The 21,785-nt window shown below is 27.9% G+C and overlaps 2 protein-coding genes across 3 annotated transcripts in view; one reads left to right on the forward strand and one right to left on the reverse strand.

The window, feature by feature from the left end:
• The window catches only part of Ctf4 (Chromosome transmission fidelity 4), a 36,967-nt gene extending 29,669 nt beyond the window's left edge, over positions 1-7,298 (reverse strand). The window contains exons 1-6 of one of the 2 annotated variants that reach the window (XM_016059604.4): positions 7,003-7,298; positions 6,823-6,934; positions 6,023-6,177; positions 3,904-4,012; positions 2,993-3,090; positions 2,303-2,348 (exon numbers count right to left, since the gene is read on the reverse strand). In XM_016059604.4, the coding sequence (XP_015915090.3) occupies positions 2,303-2,348; positions 2,993-3,090; positions 3,904-4,012; positions 6,023-6,177; positions 6,823-6,934; positions 7,003-7,073 (591 nt within the window). In that variant the 5' untranslated portion in view covers positions 7,074-7,298. The remainder of the gene's footprint in view (positions 1-2,302; positions 2,349-2,992; positions 3,091-3,903; positions 4,013-6,022; positions 6,178-6,822; positions 6,935-7,002) is intronic. The other variant, XM_016059605.4, reaches the window with a different exon arrangement.
• A 188-nt stretch (positions 7,299-7,486) lies between these two features.
• LOC107445253 (NF-kappa-B inhibitor cactus) lies at positions 7,487-20,660 on the forward strand. The gene is made up of 7 exons (XM_016059606.4): positions 7,487-7,728; positions 8,174-8,576; positions 10,172-10,277; positions 11,916-12,174; positions 15,216-15,304; positions 16,601-16,858; positions 20,205-20,660. Exons 2-7 carry the CDS (start codon positions 8,203-8,205, stop codon positions 20,256-20,258), a joined length of 1,140 nt encoding a protein of 379 aa, XP_015915092.3. The 5' UTR covers positions 7,487-7,728; positions 8,174-8,202; the 3' UTR covers positions 20,259-20,660.
• The last annotated feature ends 1,125 nt before the right edge of the window (positions 20,661-21,785 follow it).

Below are 21,785 nucleotides of genomic sequence, written 5' to 3' on the forward strand. Positions count from 1 at the left end.
AAGTTAAAATCTTAAAAATTGTCTTTTATTAGTATTAGATATACTTGCTCCTTCTTACACACTTCATTCTTTCTTCTCCTCACTATGTTTTATTTATGACATCCCTATCATGAATATTTTAACAAAAGAGCGTTAAATTATTTTTATAATTAATTATCAAAATTGATTTATTATATTTTAATAATTAATTCTAATTGTTGTATACATCAATATCTTAAGAGTTCCCCTTCTCTGATTCGGGAATCATCTATCATTACTTAAAAAAGAAAAATGGAAGAATTCATATTTTCATTTTATTTATTCATTAACATGGCAAAACAATATTTTTTTACAAAAGTAAATGTTGAACAGTTATTCTATGCTATTTCATAAATTATAAATTAAAATTTCATTCTTAACAAATTTTAACTTACTGGTTGAATTGCGCACAAAATTAATTTATAATCAATCCTTTTGAAGTGAAAAAAATAAAAGAGTGTCAACTTAAGCATTAGGGTCGCTTCTACATTAAAAAATATGATAAGCAATTACAGGGTTTGTTGCCAAATTTCTCAACAGAAAATAAGCACTTTTCAAGTACTTAAAAAATATTTTTAAGCACTTTAAAAAAGTATAATTAGAATTTGCGTACTAATTAAAAAAATTTCTTCCTATTATTGAAAGTTCTTCATAAAAAAAATTAACAAAATGACAAATAATTTTCAAAGATTTAACATTATTATGATAAAATAACTAGTTTCTGACAAAGAACTTTTTTTTATTATATATGCCTCCAAAGAAACAATTTATACACAATTTTAAGTATATTCGATACTTAGTAGCTCAATCTATTTATTAAAATAATAATTATTACTTTATGTAAAAAAAAAAATTTATTAAAAATTATATTTAACTTAACTATATTAAAAAATAGATATTAAATGTATTTTTTAGATTTAAATTAAAGTTATTTATAAAAGCAAATTCAATAAAACATTAAGATTAATAGAAATTTATCAAGATATGTAAATATAGCAAACTAAAAAAACTTTAGTAAATTCACATTACTAAAGTTTGTAAGTAAATTAGAGGATGGCCCCTAATAACTTTTTGTCACTTGTTAAAAATTTGTGTCACTTAGTTTAGTATTTTTTTAATGAAATTATTAAAAAAAATTTTATAATTTTGAAATGTAAATACAATTAGTATTGAAGAGTAACATTTTTGTCAGAAGTGTAAATCTTTATATGGTTCATATACTTATAATATTTAACAAATCTGAGGAAATTAAATTTTTTTAATTCACTTTTTTCTAAATCAAATAATTAAGAAAAGAAATAAAAGTTTTTGGAATCACAAATCTAGATAACATAAGATTTTTTCGTACTTTTTCAAAATATTGCCTCTAGATATTAAGTTTTTTCACAAAATAAATTAAGAACACTAAAAATTTTATAAGTAATCTTACAATAAAAAGTCACAAGAAAAGAAAGTATTAAAGTACATTAAAAGTTTAACCAAATTACAGGCAATAGGTAGATTGAGGAAATTATAGGCAATTGGTAGAATTGGTCCCTTAGGTAAGAAAAAATCTCTATTAATCTTAATTATACATCTTTATTTAATTAAATTAATAAATTGGAAATTTTGAGGTGATGAATCTTTGTGATTGTTGACTGCTCTGAAGAACCCTACATAAAAATACATATTAAGTGAACGATCCCAAAATGAAGTTCAAGGATTGTGATACAGATCTATAAATATAATAACATGAGAAGGCCATTAGCTTGCCATTGACGAAGAAGATGGCGCTTTCCCAAAAATAAAATTAACATGCGGAAAAAAATTTTACAATTTTTAGTTAGTCCACGTTATCAGCAAAAATTCAAAAGATTTTTCGGTCGATTTCAAAGCACGGAAAATGAAGCCTGAAATAGAGAATATCTTGCCAAATGCAGCAGTTTCACATGAGAGTACAAGAATTCTTACCACTGAGTCCAGTTCAGTAAAAGCACATGTGGACCCGTATGTGTTTCATCAAATATGTAAAATCATTGGCACGTTAATATGTTATGCGCCGACAGTACACTGAAATGAATTGTGGTTGAAGGAATTGTGAAACAATGTGAAAAACACGTTTTTTGCATAATTTGTGGCGAAAATCAACACAATAAAGAAAAAATCTCATTTTGGAAAAGAGAAAATTAAGCATTTAATACCAATGAAAAAAGCATCTTTAAGGGCTTTTAAAAAGAAGCACTTTTAAAAATGCTATGCATGCTGAATTAAGAGGCCATAAAGCATTTTATAAAAATTTTCTTACCTGTCCATCTGGACTCCAATCCATTCGATATAAACTAGATGCGGTGCTAAAAATATAGAAAATGTTACAATATAGTATAAAGTACAAATAACAATAAATTAAGACAGGTTATTTCACATTTCTTTGAAAAAATATAACCAAACATAGAAAAATAACTTCTAACCAATCAAAGAGTACTCAAAACAGTTTCAAAAAATCTAAATTTAAGATTTAGAAGTTTCAATGAGAAAGTTGTAAAATAATCACAAATATTACTGTGCAAATATTAGAATATAAAATAATTAAACAAAAGAATTCAACAAACTAAATATAACTGCATTTTTTTTAATTTCTTTTTCTACTTCAGAAACAACAAGGATAGGAAAAGGCGGCAATGTTTTATTAGCCATTGAAAAAATCAGAATATAAAAACCAAACATCAAATATCTATATATCTAACATATAAACAAAATAATTTTCAAAATCATATTAACATTTCTGAATACAAAATTTCAATCAGGAAAATACTTGAAATCTTAAACAATTTATATTCTGAAAAAGTTTCAATAAGATCCACCCATTTAAATTACAACCCACAAAAACATCAGTAGCAAATAAAAATAAACGTCAATTATATACATATTATCAAAACTGAAACTTTTCATTGCTCAATAAGATGTTCAAAAATAAGAAAGTGAATTACAAACTTACCACAAATCATTACTTTTTTTTAGTATGTTTAAGATTTTTAAGCATTTTTGTTCAGCTACGTGCCATATTCTAACAGTGCCGTCACAACTAGAAGATCCCTAAATATGAAATTAATGCAAAAAGAATCACAAATTAATTTTCTAACTAAGCTCAACAAAATTTACACGAAATAACTTCATTAAAGAAATTATATGAATCTGAATAGTATATTAGAATTATTTCCTTTACACTAATTTTAATAAAATCAATTAAAAAAATTTATACAAAAAAAGTTTTAAAAAATATACTTTAGAAATTGCATGCCAGGTATTCTTTGTTATTATTATTATTTACACTATATTACAAGATTTTTAGTGCAGTTTTACCATAAATCAGCACACAACTAGGACTAAGAGGAACAGGATAACGTTGGAACAAGTAATATATATTAGGCAACCAGAAAATTATTACTCCTATCAAGAGAAAATTTATAAAAACAAGACAAGTTTTGAACTGTTAATTCGATTATATTGTTAAAAAAAATGGATTCTTCATATATTCATAAGCTGATAAATATGTTAAATGTTCTGTACTGCTTACATATTGGTAACTAAAAGTTAATTTAAATATTAACCTATAATTAATGTTGCTTGTTGTCTATATGTTTATTAACAGAAAAAAAAAATTTAAAAACAAAATGAATGTAAAAATACATAAGTTGATATCTCAAAAATAGCTTACACTGTTAAAAAAAAAAGAAACTCAATCAAAACTTTGTCAAAATAAATTTTGATGTATTAGGAATTTGCTACCATACAACTTTTCATTATTCATTTTTACAAAAAAACAAAAGATTCAATATTAAAAGTGTTTTTGATTGTGTAAAAATATAAAAACATTTGGATAATTTGAAAAGAAAAAAAGAATCATACCAAAAATGTTTCCCTGGGATCAACAGCTAAACTCAAAATAGGACCAGTATGATCTCTAAATGCAGTTAATGTCTTGTTAGATGTATCATATACCTTTACAATAAAATCTCTGAAAATATAAGAGAGAAAAAAATAATTGCAGTTTCCAAAAGGAACATGAAAAAAATTAAACCATTTTGTTTATACAGTAATCTTCTGATTGTCTCTTTTTATAAATTTTTCAATGTCTCTCTCTTATAATTTCGAAATTTAAAGGTATGAGACAAAACAGGAGTGCATAAACTTTCAGTAGATCAACCTGATTAAAAAATATTGAGCAACTAAAAAAATCAAAAAAATGTTTCCTAGTACATGCCTAAAAAATGTGAAATGGTCACCAATACAACTGTACCTGTTGTTACAGATATCCATTTTATATTTTGAATGCAAAATTGCTTTATTGGATGGTGCAAATAATTTCAATGTCCAAGGTACATCAATTTGCCTAATAATTATCTACTTATAGTTTATTTTTATTATAGTTTATTTTTGCATTCTTGAAACATTTCCCTACTTTTATACTTAAAACTATTTAACATTTGATGCTGTAAAAATAAACAATAAATATACACCAGGGTTTCCGCTACGGTAGCTTCTTTCGCAAAATACGAAAAGACCCCTCAAAAATGCTAAAATTCAACAAAGCATTTTTGCTAAAAGATTTTACTAAATTCCATTAAAAAAAAGCTTCCGTGAAAAACCATGACGCTAACATCCATGAAAAAAACTTGATCAAACAAGAAGGAGAAAGGGTTGTTAAAAAACTCAAGGGTTGTTAAAAAATATAACTACTTTTTTGTTTTTAGCAACCACTGCCATCATGAATGATATCATGTTCAACATTAATAAATTAAGCCTCATATTTCAAAAATCTAATTTAAATTTTGAATATGTTCAATCAAGTGTGAAGGCTTGTATTTCAAGTTTAGAAGAAATAAAAAATGGCACCGGCACTCATTATATGAGTTTTTTAGATGATGTGCCTAAGAAGGAAAGTGAAAAATTTGAGTTTCAGGGCCATATAATTTTAGATGGACTGAAACAGAGGGAAAGATTCCGTAATTTGATGCACAATTTTTTAAACTGTATCATTGAAAATATTACTGATAGATTGGGAGATTTGGATAAAATCGAAATGTTCAATATATTTATACCTAGCAGGATGCCCCATAGTTCGGAAGAATTACAGCATTATGGTGTAAAGGAAATCCGTTGCATTTTCAATTTGTTTTCGGAATCTCCCAGAAAAGATTTTCAGTTTACAGAAACTGAATTACTTTGTGAATGTGGATTATTTAAACACATCTTAATGCAAACATGTTATTTAATGAATTAGTAATAATAATTAAAAACATGTCATTTAATGAATTACTTTTATTTTTATATACCAATGATGTGTCTGAACAGTACCCATTAATAACTTCTGTTATAGAGTATTGTGCAACAATACCAATGCACACTGTTGACTGTGAAAGGGGCTTTAGCTGCCTTAATTTGATTAAAACTAATATTCGAAACAGGTTGTTAATCAACCATGTAAACAATTTGTTAATGATTAATATTGAGGGCCCTGAAAGTGCATTTAACTTTCAAGAAGCATTTGTAAAATGGGCAAACATGAAAGAAAGGAAGATTGTTAATTATAAACCAAAATGTTTTGATAAATAATAAATGTGTTTTTTTTTTGTTATAGGTATTCTTTTTGATATTCTTGTACATTAAGCTATTCTTTGTCAGATAACTTACAGTACTTGTTTGATATAAAGTAATTTTATAAGCCTAATGGCATTTTAGCATTTTGCTAAAACTTTTTTTCAGATTTTAGCTTTTTTGCTAATGAATTTTTAGACTCAGCTTAAACCCTGATATACACTGACATTATGAAAGGTATTACAGATTGTATTACAGATTTGAACTAGTCAAATGTAAGTTAGAAACAACAAAATTAATAGTTTTAGAATAATGTTACACAATAACACTTAGAAATTTAAAAAAAAAATTCATATCACAATTTTAAAATTAAAACATCAACTTTTAAACAAATTAAATTGAAAAAAGGTAATTCAATTTAAATATTTACCCTCCACCAGATGCTACTAAATTGCCATTCTTGCTGCACACCACATGATACACTATAGTATTAAACTGAGCTATGATTTGTTCAAACTCTATGGAAGGAAAAGAATATGCTGATACTGTAAATTTTCCATTGATTGCTGCATAAAGAACATCATTCTACAAAAACATTGACTTTATTTAAAAACAAAAAATAAATAAATAATATTAAAGAGCTTCAAAATTAATTGTAACTTTACATTTATAAGAACAAAATTTTTTCATCTGCAAATCCCCTAGAATACTAACTATTTTGTAAGCTTACAAGTTATATCCATATTTTTTAGTTTTGAGACTGATGTGAAAGAAACTAAGTCTGATGTGGAACAGAATAAGTCACACATTTCTTAATTACAAATTTATTTTTGCATTCTTTATTTCTATAACAATATATATAAAATTTCATTATCAAATAACTAAAACTATTATCAACTCAGAGAGGTTTCACCAGCATGTCAACGATTTTACAAGTTTATTAAATTGTGCGCCATTCAAAAAAAATTCTTTAACTTCAAAATAACAAGAAATGTTAGGATATTTCAGAACCAATTAAATTTTTTAAAGTAATTTTATATAATTGGAACACTTTTACTTAATCACAAATAAATATATAGGCGAATATGTAATATGAAAAACTCCAGAGACTAAGTACTTAGATTTTGTTTGACAAGAAATCAATTGCAAAATTTATTGCAGGATATTAAAAATTGCTTTTTCATAGACTGAAGAAGGGTATGATATGAAGAGTTAACAAATGATACTAACTGAAAATGCCACAGATGAAACATTTTTGCCTAAAGCATAGGTTTCAGGATCACCATCTTCAAAACCATTATACACTCGTATATCTCCATCATTCCCACATGAGATAATGTAACTGCGGAAAAAAATTATCGTAAGTACAAACAAATTTAAACACAGTTAAAAATATGAACCTGTACATACTTTCCAGTGTCTTCGAAGCAAACATCTGTAAAGCCATTAGAATGAGCAAATCTCATAGACAAGTCATCCATTTCGTAATGTTATTTTTTCAAAGTTGAAAAAAACTCTTGAAATAAAAAAAATGACGATAAAAAAATTATCTTAAGCACAATGTTATGACAAAAACGTATATAAAATAAAAGCTACTTTAATTCCCTTAGATAGCAAATTTTCATATCCAACAAACCAAAAATAATTTCATAGCAGACTTCACGATCCAATCCAAACAAAACAAATTCAGCGCGTAAGCAAATGAGCTACGGCTACAGTGTTTTATCTAAATTGTCTTTTCTTAATTTCATAAATGAGAAATTCAGTAAACAAATTTCGTAACTATTATTTGTGAATGAATTAACATATTTTAGTGATTTTATTAATTGAGTTGATCAAAGATATAAAACTTAGTTTACAAGGTCATAAAAATATAATTACTCGTGACCATGACTGTTAAAACAAAAATTTCTGAAATTTCCAATGTTTGGGTTTTTCCAAGCGAACGTTATCGTTATCTTCCGTTTCAGTTTTTCATTTGTAATGTAATTTAACTGATATTTTTTTTCGTTTCTATTATTTATTTAGTACTTTTTATTTGCTAATTTAGTCGATTTTTACCTAACGATTCTCCTAGTAGTCTTTCTTGTATTAAAAACAGTTTAGAAATGAACTGATGAAAGTTAGTTTTTCAAGGTAAAATCTAATTTATTTTTCCCTGTTTTTATTAATTTATATTTATTTCCTAAAGAGTGGTATTTTTATGCCTCATTGAATTAAAATAAATCTATAAAGGTGATTATTGGTGAATTGAAATTCAATCAACGAGATAATTATTAATGAATCTTAGTTATTTGATGTATGAGAATTGACATGAGATCACTATATCGAAATTATAACTTACTTAATAATGAGTTTTTAGATTTTAATGCATTAATGTGTATGTAATTTTTATTCAAACAATTTTAAATGTCATTCGTTCTGATGTAAACTTAGTTAGTTTTAAATCGATTATGCTTTTTAATTATTCATCTAGTTATAAATTGATTATGCTTTTTAATTTTTTATCACTATATATACAATATTTGTATCTTTCTTAAACTTCATAAAATAGTTTCTATCATGCATGTTTCTTTTTCAGTTCTATTTGAAGATAAATTAATTCAAGATATGGAATCTCAACATAAACAATACCAAGATCTGTCTCCCAGAACTAAACAGAAAAACAAGGAGACTGACAGTTCTATATCTTTGACATTTGATTCAGAATCTGATTGTGGCTACAAATCTGGTGAAATAAGTTCTGTATTATCTACTAGTGAACAGATCTCTAATTTGTCCTTGACAGATTCCTCATCACAACTCACAAAAAGTGATCAAAATGTTAGTTATGACAGTGGTCTTGTAACTGACAGTTCTTCATCTATAATATCAGAAAGTTATTCGTCTGAAAAGCTAGACAACCTGCAACCACCTAAACCTCTCAACATAAAAGAAAAATATCTCTGGCATGATATATTCTCTCAAGATAAAGATGGAGACACGTAAGAGTTATTATTTGCACATCATAATTCAGCCTTTAATTTAATTTTAGTATCTTAAACTTACTGTATGTATATACTTCATGTCAGTATATCATTAAATATTTTTTTTGAATTAAATCTTGAATTTAACCATAAATACGATATTGACTAAGTATTATAAAAAATTTTACTAATTATCTGTCCAACAAAAAAATTCTTTATAGATGATGCTTTATGAGATAAATTCTTGTCATAATAATGCCTAGCTTGTAAAGAGTCTGTATATATAATTTTTTTTTTTTTTTTTTACATTTATTGTAAATAAGAAGTTCACTGTGAAACTTAAGAAATTATAGTTTTCACGAACAAGCACCAATAACATAACTTAGTAACAACGCTTATGGCACCTGGCAAACATTTTCACAACTGGTTGTGTTGTTTTGACAGGAATAGTATATTTTCATGACTTAACTACTAAATGCAACTCAGGGGTCTGTTTAGAAAAAATTTGGGTCCGTTAACAAATCCTTCACAAAATAATTTATCTTTTAATCGGACCCTTCACATATTTGTTTATCTTCATTATTGTTTTGTTAACCGAATAAACCCTTCCCAGGGGGAGGAGAAAGACAGATAGATGTAAACGAACTAAGTTTTTTCTTCAGCGGACGCTTCTTCCTTTATTCGTCTGAAATGAATATTCTGCATTCAGTAGTATAGGCTAAATACCCAATATTTGTATGTTGCATCTCTAATTTAGTAGTAGCAATTGCTGTTTATATTTGAAAATTGAATTTTTTTTAGTATTATAATTTTACAGTGTTGAGCTTGTATCTATTTACAATTTAAAAATGTTTTTTGCAATAACAGGACCCTATTTGCACAGATTCACAAAAGTAGGACCCTAGTTAAAAGAAAGTGACTTAATGTTTATTTTATATTCACAAATTATGAGTAATTTTTTCACAATTTTACAAAAACTGGACCTTTCACAAAATGTCTGAACAGACCCCTGCAATTGTTTTTCTCCTGGTTTTTTAAATCTCAATATTTCCGTACGATATTATTTAGAAACGAGATATTGGAATTGCTTCTTTGAGTAATTACTTTTTGACTCGTTTGATTAGCACTAAATAAGCAGCTTCTCGATCATTTTTGTTTGAATCATTGATTTTAATGTTTTGTTTATATATATATTTTTTTTTTATCCTGTTATTATGATATGAAAAATTCAAATCACTCATGTGACAACAACTTGCAAAGAGCAAAGGAGGAATAGGCAATTTTTTCAATTTTCTTCCATGTGTTGATAAGAAAAAAATTTACTAAATTTAAAAAATTTCTTTTGTCTCTTTAAAAATTATAAACGTTATTGTTATGTACTAAAAAAAACTACACATTGAGAAAAAAATGTAGATAATTTCTTCTGGCAATCACATGTCCTGTCCATACTACAACAATAAGGTTCAACACGTGTACTATAATTACAATTAGCCAACACTTTAAATGTAATCAATAATTTATGTTAATGAGGAATATTTTTAATTAATATTTTATGCTTTTTTTTAAACCATGAACTTTCTTCTAATAATTACATTGTTTTATATTTTTAACAGCATACTTCACCTTGCAATTGTTGAAGCTCGTTCTGATATTATATTTCCATTAATACGCTTAGCTCCTCATCCAGATTTCTTGGACATTAGCAATGATTTATATCAGGTATTTACATTTTAATTGCTCATTTAACATACTCATTTAAAAATACAGAGTATCTGCGCATCTGGAAAGTCATTGATTTCGATATTGAACAAACTTTGTCATGATTTTAACTATTTTTTAAAAAAAAAATCATGGAAAGTCATGGATTTTGGTCGTCGAAAAATCTAATTTTTAAAATTAAATTACCCCCCCCCCCCGGTACCACAGTGTTCCGAATATCTGAGTTTTAAAACAAAACTCCCACTCACAGTTATATTTAATTATAATATTTAAAAAATTTCATTGAGTTAAAAAATTTTGGTGCTCTTTCAAAAAAATGCTGAAGCAATCCTGTCGTTGACAATTTTTTTTTTTCTCGAAATGAGAACAGAAAAATCTGGAGTAATACTTTCCTTTCGGATGAACAAGAAAAGTATGTTTAGAGTATAATTCTGCAGAAAAAAATAGATTTGCTTTTGTATTTTTTTCAGCTATTTTATTGCTTCAAATCTTTCTTTACTCTGTTTTTTTAAATTTAAAATCTACAAATATAAAGATCCAAAGTATAACAGTTTTGGTTATACCTATCATTTCAATCAATGTTATTATAATGCTTAAATTTATTGTTGCATTTTTGTTAGAGAAAATAGTAACTTCGTTAAGTCATGAAAAATTCTTGGAATTAGTCATGGAAAGTTATGGATTTGAAAATCTAAAATGTAGCAGATACCCTGAGATATCTTGTTTTCCTTAGGTTTATTGTTTAAGACTATTGCCTAACTACACCCCTGTATATGACTATTATAGATATTTTATCTAAACTGTAATAATATCTTTATACTTAATGAACTATACTTAATGAATATATATCTTTATACTTAATGAATAGAAAACAATGTTGTTTCAAACTTTCCTGTTCTGAGCCTTGGATTTCCTGCTCCTAATTTCCACTGTGGTTAATTCTTTTGTTACATCATCCAACCATCTTTTTATTGATCTCTAGATTATAGCAAGATTTGATTGAAAAAAGCGTAAAATATACGTTTTAAAGGAGCTTTAGAAATTAAATCAAATACTGGCTGTTACAATCAAAATTACTCTATGTTGTTTTAAAAAAGTAGCTATTTTTATTATAGTTACAAATAAATAAAAAAATATATTACATATAAATAAACTTTATCTTAATTTGAGTGTAGAGATTTCAAATGTGAAATAAATTTTGCTTTAAAGTTAGTTTTTTTAAAAAGTGACATTTAACACGACTAGGGGCACTTCACTATAGGGTAGTGCACCTAGCCACGTCCGATAAAATTTCTGAGCATGGTTTCTTATGCAATTTTAATCCTAATGATATGCCTTAGCTCCCCTAGATAAAGTTTTTAAACTTGTACATTTCAACAAAAATAGACCAAAAGTATCATTTTAAAAAACTGTAGCTTGGAGAGTGAAATATTAGAAATCAGCGATACGGAAGTATCTGAGATCTGTTCAAAAAATCTCATGCTGTAGAAAACAAAACAAACAAAAAAACTTGTTCTTCATTTAATATCACAGCAAATACTCATTGCAAAATGCTTTGTCTGCACTTTTTTCTTCCAAAATCTTACCTGTAGTATTTTACATCTTTTTAACATTTAAAATTTTCAAATTATTTTTTAGACTATGCTACATCTTGCTGTTTTAACTGGGAAATCAAACATTGTCCGCAGGCTTGTAGTTGCTGGTGCAACACTTGATGTTCAAGATCATGGTGGGAATATTCCACTGCACATTGCTTGTAGAAGTGGGGATTTGGACTGTGTCCGAGCAATGCTTACACCAGTTATAGAAGCTGAAATCAGTGTTGCACAATGTTCATATCAGATGTTTTTGCAAAATCAAGATTTGTCATATCTCATTAACATGAAAAATTTTGATGGTAACTTTTTATATTATTTTGATATTAAATAGGTTATTTGAATGCTTTACTATAAATAGAAAGGGCAGTTTATTAGGTTTTGAAAAATTAAATTAATATTTTTGCTGAGGATTTATTGTAATATTTAAAAAATAATTTGTATTTTGATTGACCAATGATTTTTTAAAATTTTTGTTTTATTTTTGCACTAGATAATATAAATTGTTTTTGCTGGATCAGTTATTTTGTTTAAAAAAAAAATAATAATTGATAACTATTCTATTGATTGATTTATTTAAATTTTTGAGTAAACTATGTTGATTAAAGTAATACTCAAGATTAAAAGCATGTAATCTAATAAATACATTTTTATGAATAAAGCATGAAAATATATGAATAAAGCAAGACCATAGCTTTAGATATATAATTAAAATAATATTTAATACGTCTAATGATTGAAACCTCTTTTGATGAAATATTTATGATTTTTATTTAACAATGACGTTTAGTTAAGATTACATTACATTTTACAGTCAAACCTCATTAATTTGACACTCTCGGGACCTCTGAAAAACTGACGAATTAAGCGTAGTGACAAATAAACCGGAGTTGCAGTGTTTTTCAAAAAATTTGGGAAATACCCATAAATTAACAATTATTACATACAGCAGAGAAATTTCAATTTCTTAAAATAAAAATTTTTTTAAAGAATTTGCATTAAAACAATTCAATTAAAACATAGCATCAGTAGAAAGACAAACAGTATCGTTTACATACTTACTTTTATTTATTTAGGAATGAAAAAACCATCAATAAGGGTTTGTTTGGTATGGGGATTACTTAGCATAATTCTTTTTTTCGAGTTTGTACACAGAGTTCAAATCTTCCTCAGTGCCAGATATTGAAGAAAAATATTTTCTTAGAACTTCAATGCACTGCAGAGCTTCATTTTGGAAGGAGGAACTTCCACTTCATCCTCACTTTCACTCTCTTGAGATGCTGGAACATGTATTTCACGAATTTCGTTCGCGATTTCCGAGACAGTTCTGGAGATGTCACGAGATTTTGGTCAATTCCAAGGTATGTTTCTTCACCCATCACATCTTTGTTGTGTTCTTTAAGTTGCCTGAGCAATTCAGACAAAGGGACGTCATCATCAACATCTTCTGGCGAGTTTGGACTTTCAACAAATCCAGCATGCCTGAAGCAGTTTTCGATTGTTTTATCGGTCACATCAGCCCAACTCCTGTGGAAGTAATTTATGCCATCTAAGAGTTTTAGTTTCCATTCTCTGCCTTCATCAATGGCTTTAATCCAGTCTCTTACAAGATGTTTCCGATACTGTCTCTTGAAGCTGGAAATGATTCCTTGATCAAGGGGCTGTAAAACTGAAGTGGCATTGGGCGGCATGTAAACTGACTCCACTGATTGAAGATTTCTTACTTCAGTATGCGCTGTACAATTGTCCACAACAAACACCACTTTACGATTTGTTGCATGGAATTTTTTGTCAAACTCTTTCAGAGTTTTTTCCCAAACATTGGAGGTCATCCAAGACTTTGAGTTTGCTTCATGTGATACACTCAAAGACTTCACATTTTTGAAGCACCTTGGTTTTGCACTTTTGCATATGACCAGAGGCTTAAGTTTTTTTCGGAACCATCCATGTTTGCTCCTAATAGAACGGTAACTCGTTGTTTGCTTTTCTTCCCACCTGAGCAGTCCTCTGATTGAAAAGTCAAAGTCTTGTCAGGCACAAGTCGAAAAAAGAGACCTGTCTCATCAAGGTTGAATACATCACAAGGGTTATAACTCTAGAAAACATCTTTTAAGAGATCATTTTTCCATTCTTCAACTGGACGCATATCAACGGCCACTGCTTCTCCGTACATCTTTTTGAAGGAAAGTCCATGTCTCTCTTTGAACTGTTCAAACCAGCTGTTGCTCGCCAAGAACTCCGAAACACCCAGTTCGTTTGCAAATTGCAAAACTTTCTCTTTCAAGATAAGTCCTGAAATTGGAATGTTTTCGGCTTGGGCCATTCTAAACCATTTAACAAGGGCATTTTCAACGTCTTCGAAGGTCGAAACACGCATTCTCTTCTCACCGCCCTGAACACGCAAAGAACTTTAAATTTTATCTATTAAGGACCAAATGGCAATGAACGTTGTGCGAGGGACTCCTTTCCGTTTTGCAAAAGCAGCCTTAGACATCCCAGATTGCTCAAATTCTCTTATCATTTGGAGCTTTTCATCCTATGTCCAAGATTTGTATCCAAGTTTACTCGCCATGGCACTAAACTAAAGACTAGAGAGACTCAAGACACCACCGCACGGGTACGCCGTACTAAGTTTTGCTGGAGAGAGAAGAAAAGGCACGCCAAGATGCTCATTTTCTGCCACCTCTTCCCCCTGCCGTTACCCCCTCATAAGATCAGAGATAAGGAGCATTATTGCAACTCTTTCTGCAAGAGGTGGTGGAAGGAGGGGTGAGACAAAGGGACAGGGGAAAACGCTTCCAGTGTCCGAATTCCAAGAACCAGTTGCCTAGCGCGAATGGCAAAATTAGCCAAGTGAAAATTTCCGCAAAAGTTGACTGGAGAAAAGCAATTTTCCAGTGAAAACGTTCTTTAAAGTGTCATTTTATCCGGAGTTCATAATTTCCCCCATGACGTATTAAACGGAGTTTAACACTGAATCCAATGCAAATCAATTGAGACTTTAAAAAAAGCGTAGAAATAACCGGAGTGACGAATTAAGCGAGTGTCAAATTATCGAGGTCCGACTGTAATGAAATATGAATTTAAGCTCAAAACATTTATATTTATGTTAAGATAGATAATATTTTATTCATTCCTCACTTACATTTTTTATTAATTGGAGAAATTATTAAATTTTTGCATTGACTAACTTTATTATATAAAGAGCAATATTTACTTTCTAAAAGAAGACATCTTTTGTAAAATAATAACAAACTTATACTATAGCTCTTCTTTATACTGCTGGACTGTATTACCTGTAGTATTTTTACAATTTAGTTACATTCATTTATATGTTACACAGGTCAATCATGTGTCCATCTTGCTGCTGCTGGAGGTTTTTTGAAAGTTATGGAGTGTCTTTATAATCATCATGCCAACATTGATGATCAGGTTGAGTATTAATTTTTTATAACTATTAAATAATTAATTAAATACAGGTCCTCATAATATTGCCTCAATGTAGCAATTTTTATTATACAGTCGAACCCGGCTATAGTGAACCGTCTGCGGACTCAGTAATGCGTCCACTATAACCGATGGTTCACTATATCCAAATTTTTTGAAGAATATTTTTTGCATAAGACAGTTGAATGATTGAAAATTGGCTTTGCAATTTTGCATAAGTTATTTAAAAAATTATTAACTAATTAACAGATAATAAAGCAAAAATTGATGGAAAAAGTAATTACGTTGCTAAATATTAGTTTTATTTTCACTTTTTATGAAAAAAATTTGTGATTTTTGATTGAACACAATTTGATTTTAAATTGAGTTCATCAATTTTCTTATCTACAATGTGCAAAGAATGCAAGATTTTTACATTTTGAACAAGATTTCGAACCATCTTAACAAAGCATCTTCTACGTTTTCTCTTTCAGCTCCACGCAGTTTTTTCGATGAAACCATGTTTTTGTCGTATGCCGCAAGAATTGCACTTCGATTTTTCTAAATGTTTGAAACTGTAGATTTTGACAAGGAAAATTCCTTACACAGTGTCGATTGATTGGTTCCATCATCAATACACTTAACAATTTTAACTTTTTCGTCTATCGAAAACGCTTTTCTCTTTAGAGAATTTGCCGTTTTCACTGCTTTTGAAATAAAAATCTTGTCTCAAATAGATAATGTAAGAATATGAAGAGAGCAGCTGTAGAATGAGTTAAATTGTTCCCCTTTTTGATTGTCAAGGGGTGATTTGTAAAGAATATGGTTTGAACAGATAAGAAAATTCCAAAAATTCAGCAGGTGGCCAAGTTAACTAGTTGTAGAGCAAGCTTGGGGAAAAGAGAGAAAGCGAGGCTTGTCAGGGAGGGGCGAGTATAAGATAAATGATCTGTTTGACATTTATTACAGTATAGTTAAAAGTGATAAGCATAAAGGAGAGTAATATGACACATTTTATAGGAATGCATTCATTTTCAGTCCCAACACCTACAAGTTTAAAGATGGAGGACTAAAAAAGATATTTAAGGAAATGAAATTTGAGTCCACTATAACCGAGTTTCCAAGTTCTAAGCTGTTCACTATAAGCGTTAAAAATAACATTATTTAAATAGGAATACGGACGGGACCGCTAAAAAAGTTCACTACATCAGAGTGTTCACTATATCCCAGGTTCACTATAGCGGGGTTCGACTGTATATGTTATTCATTTGACTGTATTTTCAATGGAATTTTCTATTAAAGGACGGAAAAACTGGACGAACAGCACTTCATTATGCTATTGAAAATGGTAATTACAGACTAGTCGAGTTATTACTTAAGAAGTGCCGTGCTGATCCACATGTCCAGAATTATGCTGGGAAAACAGCTTTTTGTGTGGCATGGGCATTACGGAAGAGAAATCATATCCATATAAGAGACGATATTATGCGGATACTTAAAATTCCTCCAGATTATCGTGATGAATCTGATGATGAAGAATCTGATTATTCCAGTGGAGAAGTAAGATAACATTAATTTTTTTCAGTAACTTTCTTAGCATTTAACTTTTAATTTATTAATTTAATAATGAAACAAATCAAAGATTTAGAGTTATCTAATAAAATAGATATGGCAACTGAATTTTAGAATGATTTTTTTAAATGTGGTTTTAAAAATATCATGTGTTCTATTTGAAATGTTAAGCTTTTTCAAAAGAAAACATTAAAGAAAAAAACAACTAGTTTTGCTATAGGTATTTTCTAAAAACTGGAGCTAGTAGTTCTGTTTACCTGTTCATTTTTATAAACGAGTACTTACAACTGAACATATCTTTTTTCTCAATAGACTTTTTTTTTGTTACAGAAATTGTATAACAATAGTGGCTTTTTTTTTAAGGCTTTTATTTATTGTAGTGAAAATTTAAATGAAATGTACATTAAGGAACTAAGAATTTAAATTGTGCATTTAGTGTGAATGATTCGAATTCAATGCATCGAAAATTATACTTAAGTTTTTGGAAATGTTTAATTGAATATTTGTGAATGTTTATTTGTAATTTATGAATATTAATATGTACTGATTAATATAGCAATAAAGAAAACGAAGAAAATAAAAATATGACCACCAAAGCCGACGTCTTCAGGGGGTACCGGCCTCGGAAGCCATAAAACAAAACCTTTTCTATGGAGAGAGAAGCGAAATTAACTCTCTCAGTACCCTGAAGGTTTTGTATAAGTCCAGGAAAAAATACATGAAATATATTAAACCAATTCAAAAAAGAAATTCAAACAAAAACTTGAGAAAATAAAAACTCACATTAAACCGGTCAAACAGCGATTTCACAAGCAAACTACATGCAAAGGGGCCGGTACCCCCTGGAGACATCGGCTTCAGTGGTCATATTTTTATTTTCTTTATTACTATATTTATTCTTTCTTTTGAAAATTCTGCTGCTTTTAAGCATGTTTCTTTCAAAGATAGTTTTGTCAATTTAGAAATAAATATTTTGTATTATTTTGCTTTGTACTGATCAAGTTCGAATTTCAATAACAATTATTTTAAAAAGATTATTGAAAATAATGAATGAAAAAAAAAGTTTTGCACTACAGTAGAGCGCCGATTATCCGAACTATGTCCAAATTCGCTTTTTTTCTTCTTCTCTTTTTTAAGTTTAGAATTTTTTTTAACTTATTGACAATTTTTCTAAATTTACAGGAATAGATAATATCCACTACATCTGAAGACCATATTTAATTTACAACCTTTTTCAGCAGTTTTCTTATAGTAGCCATACATATATACATGTATTGTTATACAGTTAAACCTACATACCCCTTTAGCCCTCTTCAACTGAAAATTATCATCAAAGAATGCGAATGCTTAAATCTTGGAATAAAATTCTTATCAGAAAAGCAAATGAAACTGCAGTTTGTGAATCGGTAGATCTTTCAGGTGAAAATATGCCATGTTATACAAAAGAAGAAATAGAAGACTGGTGTCGAGACACTGAAAACGACTCAGGATTTCAAATTTTAAATGATTATGAAATTGTTTTTGAAATTTTGCATGAAAATTGGAACTCCTCAGATTAAGAGGAAGAAGTACGTGATCAAGTTCAAGATCGTGGACCTTCTCATTAAAAGCATGCAATTCATTAGATATTGCAATGAATGTCAAAATGATGTTGATCCAATTCAGTTGATTTATTTAAAAAGAATAAAGGATATGGCTGCACAAAAAAGAGCATGTTCTTTGAAACAAGTCTTTGCTGGATATCTTTTGCAATGGAAAATAAAGAAAAATGTAAAGTCAGTAATTGACAAAAAAATATTATAAAAAAGCCGAAATATGATAAAAATGATTCAAATTGGGAAAAAAAGTTTAAAAAAAATATATTTAAAAATTGAAAAAAAAAGTCACACTCGCCAGAGCTATTTTAGGTAGTACTGCCAGTCCTAAGCCTAGAAAAAGTGTGAAGGAAAGTTGGTGCATAAATAATAATCATTTAAACTAGGTTTTAAGCAACTTTCCAATTATCCGAACATTTCATTATCCGAACCACGTTCGGTCCCGAACAGTTCGGATAATCGGCGCTCTACTGTATAAGGAATTATGAACTCAATTGTTCAAAAAGTTGGCAGTGAAAAGTTGAAATGATATAAAGTGTGTTGGTTTGCAGTGGCTCAACGAATTTGTTGTCAGAATGCTCCCAAAATTTAAAAACTGTGATGGTGTGCTGATGCTAAGCTGGTAAAGCTTTGGTACTAATTTTGTATTATCAGTATTGCTTTAAGAGTTCTTTGTTAATTATAAAAGTAATATTTTATTTAGCTAACATAGCTTAGAAACAGAATTGTTTAGTTTATAAACTGTTTTTAAATATAAGTTGAATAACTTACTGCATACTATTTGAAAATTTAAATTGAAAAAAAAACTGTATGGTTGCTATATGGTATCTTACCAGTTGATACCTTTTACTTAAATAAAAGGTATCTATTGCTAAGGTAAAAATGAATAATTTTGCAAGTTGTTTTTGTTGGGAGATTTTTTTTTTTAATAATCCATTGTAAATATATACTTTTTTTAATTCAGGAAGGTATCAAAAAAACTTTTCGAAAGAATATTTTGTGGTATTTCTTTTCAAATAAGTCAGTAAAGAAAGTCTTATTTTAATTTTATTATTTTGAAAAGTCTTATCTTATTTTAATTCTTACAAAGCTTCTAAGTTCATTCTACAAGGTTCTCACTCTTTCAAGAAAGCAAAAATTAAGGACTCTTACGGACTTTTTTTGAAAAAAATTAAGAATTTTTTTAGCAAATTAAGGACTTTAAAAATGGTACTATAATAATTGCTTATCCTCAAGTATATTTGTACCCCCAGTGACAGTGCCAATTATTTAACTTTTTCAAATAAATAAATATGATAATAAGAAGATAATTTCATCATAATGCAAGTACTGATATAATTGTATTTATTATCAGCGTTTGCCAAAGTGGGCTCGGGCAAATTTTGCGAACCCAAGAGGGGTTTTTTCGAGTTGGCCCACTTAAAGAAACTCACTTCTTTCCAAGATGGGCTTTTTCAAAATTTATTGAACAAAATCATTAGGTTTTGCTTAAAAAGCAAAATAAAAAGCTCTGTTTTTTTTCCCCTTCTAAATTCAAGTGAAAGTTGCCACCTAAATTTAAGAAGAAGAATACTTTTATTTTCCTATTTTTATAAATTGTAAAAATAGCTTTTTACTATGTACAAAAATTTAAAACTGTATTACATTGTTTATCAGATTCTAAATTACTTTTTTAATGTGAACTGTATACTCTTATTACATATTTTAGTATTTAATTTTATTTTATTGTTCTTTTTTAGATTGATATTGAAGTTTTACTTCAAAACTCGAAAAACTCATTGTCCAGTATGTGATACCAACATATAAATATATACTACTGTTTGTTATTAAATGTTATTTCATTATCCTAAGATAGTTAAAGTGTGAAAATGTTTCCACTGCCTCAAAAAGTGTTCATGTTTCACTCATGTAATTATATTTGTTGCAATACTTAAGTGCATTTGTTAAAGTACAAAATTTATGCTTAATATATAAATGAGGTTAACATGCTCTTTGTATAGTTAATAATGCATTATGTATATATACATATTGTTATGGATAATGGAGTTATTTTTATTATTATACATTGCTTATTCAAATACATAGTTTCAAATTAGTATTTATTTTACATTTGGCTGATGCTTTTATTAAACTTTTATTGTGTTTGATGTGTAAAGCTGATCTTTTATATTTTATTAAAATAATTATTTATGCTATAATTTGCTCATTTATTTCTTATTCTTAAATCCCCTTTCAATAATATTGAAAGAATAATATTGGTGTGTTAGTATTAAAGTTTATTCATGATTTTTATTAATAAACAAACTTATTTTTTAGAATATGTGAATCCATTAAGATATTAAAAATTTAGTTTTAAAATTTACTACTAGACACTGAATAAAAAAATTTAAAAAAAAAAACATTGCAAACAGATAAAGATTTTATAACTTTTCCAGCTTTATGAAATCAAAAATTAGTTCTTATCTAACAATCAATATTTATGAATCACATTAACTATCATTAACATTATTCTAAATTCTACAGAACTTAATCATTTAATTTATGGGATAATATTTATTATACTTTTGTATGTAACCCACATCTAAGTCAATATGGTAAGATGCGTATTTTTCTATGTCAAATTAGAGATAAAAAATAGTTTAATTTGGGTGATAATATATTTGTATTAATGGCACTGAGTATGCTAAAGAAAAACTTTCATTTTATTTTTAGGTCCTGCTATGAGATCTAATTTTTGCTGATTTTTTTACTATAACAAAAAATCCTAAATGCTCTATAGTTTAGGTTTCACACATACTTTTTAGTTTTAAAAAAGAAATTCAATTAATAATTATCCAAAAATATATAAAACCCTAGATCTATTTTGTATTAATTTTGTTGACTTATATATTTAGCGGTCCTATGATACATCAAAATTATTAAGTTTTTTTTTTTTTTTAAAGAATATTACAAACAAAAGATTTTTATCATCCTGTTTAAGTATCTTTATGAATGCCTCATTATTTAATTATAGATCTAGCTTCTTGTAAATAGTTATGAAAATTATATATTTTCTTAATAAAAATCACATTTGCTTGTTAAGTTCTTTTTTCTTATTAAATTTTCTTTGCAGATTCATGGGGACTAAAGTTAGTTTGATTGATAATATTAAACTTATTTTAGTATCAGAATATGTTGTCTCTAAAAAAATTTATAATTAGGAGTTGTTGTTTTTTTTTTTCGAAGGAAAAGGGCAGCTAGAATCTATAGGAAATAAGTTAACATAAACAAAATAATCCTGAGGACAAGAATGATTTATTTTAATGATTTTTTCACAATTT

This window comes from Parasteatoda tepidariorum, chromosome 6 (assembly GCF_982258835.1).
Source record: "Parasteatoda tepidariorum strain Cologne lab strain chromosome 6, Ptep-v5.0, whole genome shotgun sequence".
NCBI lineage: Eukaryota > Metazoa > Arthropoda > Arachnida > Araneae > Theridiidae > Parasteatoda > Parasteatoda tepidariorum.

Excerpts from the sequence above, each read along its gene's own strand:
- LOC107445253 (XM_016059606.4), top strand. The coding sequence starts at position 8,203 with ATGGAATCTCAACATAAACAATACCAAGATCTGTCTCCCAGAACTAAA. Across the intron at positions 12,175-15,215 it reads TAACATGAAAAATTTTGATG|GTCAATCATGTGTCCATCTT; the intron begins GTAACTTTTTAT and ends TATGTTACACAG. Across the intron at positions 15,305-16,600 it reads ATGCCAACATTGATGATCAG|GACGGAAAAACTGGACGAAC; the intron begins GTTGAGTATTAA and ends TTTCTATTAAAG.